Here is a 7308-nt window from a genome sequence, read left to right as displayed (position 1 = left end):
AGGGATGAGCATTTTAAAAGCAATTTAACTTGCATACTAGCCTAACCCTGCCCCCCACCTCTCTAAACCCCTGGGCTTCAGAGGTACAGAAAGTATTCAAGCTAACTCCTCTTTCCTGCAGCACAGTCGTATTGATTTCAGATAACTTCATTTATCTGAGTTGAGTAGCTAAGAAAGGGCCCCTCACCAAGAGATGGGTTGTACCACACCACAGCAAGGCTTAGAAAGGCAGAGGAGAAGCCCTGTGTAAGTGAATTGTGCATGCAGTAAGCTGGGGGGGTTGAAAATAAAATGTCCTGTGGAGTCCCCTCAGGTTTGTGACTACAGTTCACCTGTCAAGTGCTGGAGACCGAACCCCATTTCCAGGAAGCTTGCATTGCAGCTGCCTGTGCTCCAATGGCAGATCATAGTCATAGAGAATTCAGGCTGGAAGGGAGCTCAGGGGGTCACATCTAGTCCAACCCCCTGCTCAAAGCAGGACCAGCCCTATCTACATCGTCCCAGCCCAGGCTTTGTCTATCCAGGTCTTAAAAACCTCCAGGAGTGGAGTCTTCACAACCTCTCTGGGTAACCGGTTCCATGTTTTACTACCCTCCTAGTGAGAGAGTTTTTCCTAATATTTAACCTCAACTTCCCTTGCTGCAGCTTGAGCCCATTGCTCCTTGTCCTGTCATCTGCCACCACTGAGACCAGTCCAGCTCCATCCTCTCTAGACCTCCCTGCAGGGAGCTGAAGGCTGATATCAAATCCCTTCTCAGTCTTATCTTCTCCAGACTAAATCAGCCTAGTTCTCTCAGTCTCTCCTCACAAGTCATGTGCCCCAGCCCCCAAACCATTTCCATTGCCCTCCGCTGGGCGCTCTCTAATTCGTCCACAATCTTTCTGTAGTGGGGGCCCAAAATGGGATATAATACTCCAGATGCGGCCTCACCAGTGCCGAATAGAGAGGAAGAATCACTTCCCTTGTTCTGCTGGCAACGCTCCTACTAATGAAGCCCAGGATGCTTTTAGCCTCCTTCACAACAAGCCCACGCTGTTGGCTTATATTCAGCTTATTGTCCACTGTAACCTCCAAGTCCTTTTCTGCAGAGCTGCTGCTTAGCAGAGCTCCAGAGACTGAACTCCAGAGTCTGAACGTTACTGCCTCTGCTTCCCCTAGCACCCGCTATACTGCCATTCTTCTGTATTTGGAAAGCATCTCTTCCAAAAAGCACAGAGGCTATAAGTGAAAGACTTACCATAGCCCAGGAGCAGGGTGATGCACACCAACTTGAACATGGTGTCCCGTGCTGCAGGCTCTACAAAGGCAACTGCTGGATATTTATAGTGCAAAACTAGCTTGACCCAAAGCTGGGAGTGGTTGCAACAAAAAGCCATGATGCAACGAGATGAAGTTTCATTCCTAACCTTGGCGGGATATAATTTGCAACTGTGACACATCAGGTGTCTTTGAGGAAATGGAAGCGTTTTTCCTGTTTAAAAGTGATGACCTAGAACCTAGGGGCCAGCAACCTTTTCTGGTTGCAGGCTGGAATGACCCAGCTTGGGTCCAAGATGGGCTGGTGCTAGGACCTGGCTGTAGCCACAGCAAGGGGGAAATGCCCACCATCACCCCTGCTTCTCCCAGCTGCAGCATATGGAAAACTCCTGCCAGAAGACACCCCTGTAAGGCCTGCTTCTGCAGACCACATCCAACGGCTCCACAACCCATAGGTTGCCAACCTCTGACCTAGAATAGTTCATGTCTCATAAGGAAGAATTGATGTTCACATGCTACTGTAATGGGACCACCACTGGAATTTAAAGGTATGGGGAGAATGATGCTCCTCAAGGGGGGAGCGGGATGGTTTTTTTCCCCTAAGAAATCTCAAAACAAACATTTACTGTAAAGTCTCTCTAAGGCTCGCACTGACCCAGCAGGACCTGCATGTTAACGTTTCAGTAAAAAAAGGACATTTCCAGCCCTGTGCAGAGTGAAATGTATGGAGCTCAAAGCATCTCCTATAGGAAAGCAGATCTGAGCTGTCCCTTCCAGCCTGGAAAATGTCCATGGAGCCTGGGAGTTTCAGACCTGGTGATTAGATGGTGCTTGTGCCCAGCCTCAAAATGTTCCAGGGAAGGGCCAGCTGTTGCACAGTTATCTTGATGTCTGAGGGTGAAACCGAGGTTCAAGTCATTTGTATTTATTCATTTCCCCTGGCACTGTTGGCAGGAGTTTCTGGCTCGTCACACTTGCAGGACTCCTGTCACTGCTCTGTAGGTGCCCACGTTGGACGGGATGTTACTGCCTTCACTGGGATTGCCCTGCGGGAATCTTGTGGGTCGCCAGATTTTTATGCTGTCTGAGATCCGCAACTCCAGATGAAAGAGAAGGCAAATTATTTATATTCCTTTGAAAATAATAATTGTGTTGGGAGGCGAGCAGCTCTCTTGTTTCTGCGTCCTCCCGCATAAGTGGCTGAGACTATCTCATCGAGCTGCCGCCATGTCAGGGTTGTGGAAACTGGACTAAAAGCCTCTCCCGGTTCAGAACTGATCTCCGGTCCTCCTGTCTGTGGTGAGGCGGGGGGAGAGCACTGCTGTGAGCGTGGGCTGCTCACGTGTGTGTGTGTGTGTGGCACCCTCCTAACCACGGCACCTTGTGCAGTCACCCACGCTGTCTACCGCAAGGGCTGGGACTGGCACCAAGTGACTTGAGGGTATGGGGCTCTGTTCTCAAAAGGAGCCTCTCATCTTAGGAACCACAGTGCCATGGACTTTCAAAGACCCCTAAGCTCCTATGCACCATAAGGCCCTTTTGCAGATAGGGCTGAGGCATCCAAATAATTTAGCTGTCTGAAACGTCGCCCATGGGCCCACCTCTGATTCTGTCTTTTGGCAACTCGTAGGTGGAGAAGCTCAATGGCTCTCCTTTGGTGCACCTCCGTGCAGTATAACTGGAGGCTTTACATGAGATGAACCTCAAGGGGCCACGGCCACCCCTCCAGAGGGACCTTCCTTCTACTGGGAAGCACCGAGAAACCTGGATGTCAGTCGGAGCAGCTGTTTGCTCTCTCGCGAGCTTGAATCCTGCTGGCTAATGTTGATTGGCAAGGAAAATGTGTAGATTGCTTCCATTATTTATACATGGCATAACAGCCCCTGCCCCATTACTAAATGAGAGAAGGAGCCTAGGGAGGCTGGCCCTCCCCAACCCCTGAGATGATCCCATGCAGGCAGGGAGCCCTCTCACAAAACGGCCGCCCACCCCAGGAGCAAGCAATGGCCAACAGGCCTGGGGTGGAAGTGGAGGATCTAGTGACCTGGGAAGGGCCTTATAAGCACCAGTCTGGCCACAGGATGTGGAGGGGGAAGAGCTGCAGGCAGGAGTCAGGCCAGGAGTACAGAGGAAGGGCTCAGAGCTGCAGTGATGGCGAAGGAAACCTTGCATCCTGCAGTACCTTGGGCACTTCGGGCAAGGGCTTGCGTCGGGCAAGATTAGCCCACAGGAGGGGAACCTTTGGGGTTGGAGCGGACGCTTGTGTGTTTGCTTTACTGGAGGACCAGGTTCTGGCTGTAGGGATGGAGAAGTCCATGGGACTTTGGTTCCTAAGATGAGAAACTCTTTTTGAGAATAGAGGGGCATGTGGTCCTGAAACAGCGGACCCCCAGTTGCGGGGCTCAGCCAGAGGAAAGTGGGACAAGGCCAAGGAGGCCTCAACCCAGACAAGGGCCTACCATCCAAAACCCACTGTGTCCTCTGTGGCCAGCCTCCCTGTCAGTTTTATAACATCAAGGCATGGCAGGTGAGGTACAGGGTGGGACCCTGAGAGGCCAAATGAGGCAACACAGTGGGGCCCATGTAATGGCCAGGAGAGGTGGTCCTGCCACTCCAACATCCCATGCCATTACAACTGTTCAATAACATGTCCATAATAGTAGTGCCTGATGTATACTCCTGACGTGGCATAACATGACATCCAAAAATGTACAAAAGAGGGCAGTACAGTTGGGGAGAGCTCTGGATGCATCAGAAACCTGGGGTGGGAGCGAGACAGGGCTCTTGTCTGGTCTGTATGTGTTCCCCTAGGTGAGTGCTCAGCTGCGGAGGGGTAAAGGATTTAATAGATTTCATAGACACTAGGGCTGGAAGGGACCTCGGAAGATCATCGAGTCCAGCCCCCTGCCCAAAGGGCAGGAAGTCGGCTGGGGTCATAGGATCCCAGCAAGATAAGCATCCAGTTTGCTCTTGAAGGTGTTCAATGTAGGCGCTTGAACCACCTCCGGTGGCAGGCTGTTCCAGACCTTGGGGGCTCAGACAGTAAAGAAATTCTTCCTTATGTCCATCCTGAAACGGTCTTGTCGTAGTTTATGACCATTCGACCTAGTCGTCATCCCTTGGGGCGCTCTGGTGAACAAACGTTCCCCCAGATACTGGTGGTCACCCCTGATAAACTTGTAGGTGGCCATCAGATCCCCCCTGAGCCTGCGCTTTTCCAGGCTAACGAGCCCCAGGGCTCTCAGCCTGTCATCGTAGGGTCTGCTTCCCTGACCTCTGATCATGTGCGTGGCTCTTCTCTGGACTCTCTCAAGCTTCTCCACATCCTTTTTGAATTGTGGAGCCCAAAACTGGACGCAGTACTCCAGCTGCGGCCTCACCAAGGCCGAGTACAAGGGGAGAAGGGAAGGTCAGGGCTGGGATCTGGCAGATGTGGGACTGAGTTAATCCCAGCCATTGCCTCTCTCAGAGAGGTGCACAGCCAGGGCAGGGTTACTACATCTTTGTGGATGCAGCAGTTGCCCTGGAGCATTGCCAAAGGAGTGCTGGGGTTACGCCCTACCGCGGGCAATAATGGAGGTGCCAGCATGCTTGTTTGGGCACATTTTCCCTTGGAGAATGTTGCTATACTTGCAGCAGATCTGGACACCCCAGAGAAAATTACACAGTTCCTTTAAACATAGGAGTGAAAAGAAGAAGCAGACTTTGATTCCAGCTTGGAATAGCACCTGCATCACCACCTTTTATCCCAGCTTGTAACCACCAACTTCTTTTGGTTGCAAGAACGGAGACCCCAGGAAATGATGATGCGATTTAGCACTGTGCTGAATAGAAAGATCCCTTCCGGGGCCTGAAGTTGCAGACCAGTGGAACAGGAGATCCTTTGATTTTTGCATCTCCCAGATACCAAGCTTGAGCAATTGCCATGTGTAGCCAAGATTGCTGGTGCAACAGAATATTCTTGCTTGTTTCGCCCCCCTTTATTTTACTTATGCCCAAATCCTGAACTGAACAGTATGAATGAAGAACAGTAAGTTCTTCAAACCAGAGACCATGAGTCAGACTGTGATACATAACAAAGCACAAAGGTCTACTGAAATCAGTGAGAGTTGGGCACTGAGTACCTTTAAAAATCTGCCCCACTATCTCTGCTATCTGTTTAGATAGTGCTGGAGGCCTGGCCTGCTTCAAGCATTGATTTGAACCAAGGAAACCCTCTCTGTGATTTCTTAGCTTTCCTTGGGCAACCAAGAACTGCTCTAGCTCCCATGCAAGAGCCAGAATCAGCCAGATCTGCCAGATTGTTGTTGAGGAACCTGGTCCGTCTGGGGCGGTATGCCCCACTTCCTCTACCAAAGTCGTTCCCATTCCTTTTGCCCATCAGCACAGGTCAGCGTGCCCTCTGTGCCATCACTGAAGTGAAGTACGTGGGTGTTAAGGAACATAAGTTACACGCATGGGAATCTTGATCCTAGGAGAGGCTGCTCCACCTACTAGGGATTCACCCCATCCAGTGACAAAGCAGGAGAAGCCTTGGGGACAGGGTGGTACCCAGGGTGGGTACCTGGATTATCTTGCCCAATTTCACTGGCTGAGCCAGTTTGATCAGGGCACTGTCGTTGCTGAAACACAGACCAAAGGGGAATGAAGAGGGGAAGAGGTTAATCGCAACTGGAGATCGCTGTACAGTACCTGGCAATGATCAACTCCCCTGGATCTCTCTCTCTGCAGTTGCTCCCTTCTGTAGATTATACCGGCGATGGGGCCTGGCTCAGTCTCTCTGTGCAAAACTGGTTTTAGTGGGAGTCAGCCCTGCATGAAGGCTGCAGGATCAGGGCCTTTCATCAGCCCCGGGGTAGAAGCCAAATGCAGACACGTGCATTCTACCACGAAGATGCAGCGGGAGCAGCATCGCCACAAATGCACGGGGCACTAGGCACCTTTCTCAGCATTACAGAACTGATGCGGCCAAGAAGAACCGCATGTCTCGACTGCAGCTGCTGGGATCCAGGCCCCCGAGCCCCTTTTGGAAGGGAGACTTGGGGTCCTGCGTCATGTGAGCATCCTTGAGCACTCTTCAGTGCATACAGACCTTAGTATCTTTAACTTGCATTGTCCCCATGACCAGGGTGTAATATGGGAGCAAGCAAACAAATCAAAACCTGGAATCGTGGAGCACCCCCCACAGCTAGGCATTTAACATTACACTGGAAGTGCCTTCCTTCTCTGTTAAAATACGTTCTTTGGCGATCAATATTGCACCAAATCCCATTCAGCAGGGAACAACCAGCCAGACCAGAACATAATAAAAAAATGTGAGTGAAACTAAAGTCCAAGCCAGCAGGTTGGAGCCCAGCCTTGTCCACAGAGGCAACAAAGAGGGGAGTCTGCAGGTCCCTTCCATCTCCCATCTCAGTGCTGGAGGAAAGGGTAGATTTACATGATGCCCCAGGTGTCCCAGTCATCATGGACAATTATCTTCTTTGGCCTACCAGTCATGGAGCGGAGTTCATATTTCTTCAGGTCATGCTTCCCCAGGTAAATGCGGTATGTTCTGTCTCTGCTATATGAACCAACAAAACAGAAGAAAATGTGGGCAAGCTTGCAAGCCTCTTGGCTTCCTCCAGATCCAACACCACCCTTTGAGGCCTAATCCCAGCCCCAATGCTGTGACAAGACCATTGAGAAAAACTTGTGTGTTAGCTCCATTAATTGACAAGGCCTCAGACCCGTCTCATTCAGGTGTAACGCAGGATCTTTACCTGCCAAGGCCAGCTGTGGGGTCTGGCGTCTTCACCTCCTACCACTCGGGAGAGGCTTCCTCCAGATCCAACACCACCCTTTGAGGCCTAATCCCAGCCCCAATGCTGTGACAAGACCATTGAGAAAAACTTGTGTGTTAGCTCCATTAATTGACAAGGCCTCAGACCCGTCTCATTCAGGTGTAACGCAGGATCTTTACCTGCCAAGGCCAGCTGTGGGGTCTGGCGTCTTCACCTCCTACCACTCGGGAGACAATGGGTGCGAAGGCAGGCGTGCCACAACCGTAG

At 51.2% G+C, this 7308-nt stretch overlaps 1 protein-coding gene across 1 annotated transcript in view; it reads right to left on the bottom strand.

Annotated features, from left to right (window-relative positions):
* Positions 1–1310, bottom strand: part of LOC102384740 (chymotrypsin-like elastase family member 2A) — a 6150-nt gene extending 4840 nt beyond the window's left edge. The window contains exon 1 of the mRNA XM_006037681.2: positions 1239–1310. Coding sequence (XP_006037743.1) covers positions 1239–1278 — 40 coding nt within the window. The 5' untranslated portion in view covers positions 1279–1310. The remainder of the gene's footprint in view (positions 1–1238) is intronic.
* Positions 1311–7308: the final 5998 nt, after the last annotated feature.

The sequence above is a fragment of the Alligator sinensis genome, unplaced genomic scaffold, assembly GCF_000455745.1.
Source record: "Alligator sinensis unplaced genomic scaffold, ASM45574v1 scaffold1907_1, whole genome shotgun sequence".
Taxonomy (NCBI): Eukaryota; Metazoa; Chordata; order Crocodylia; family Alligatoridae; genus Alligator; species Alligator sinensis.
Note: the sequence above shows the minus strand (reverse complement) of the source record. Positions and strands in the feature narration are given on the sequence as shown.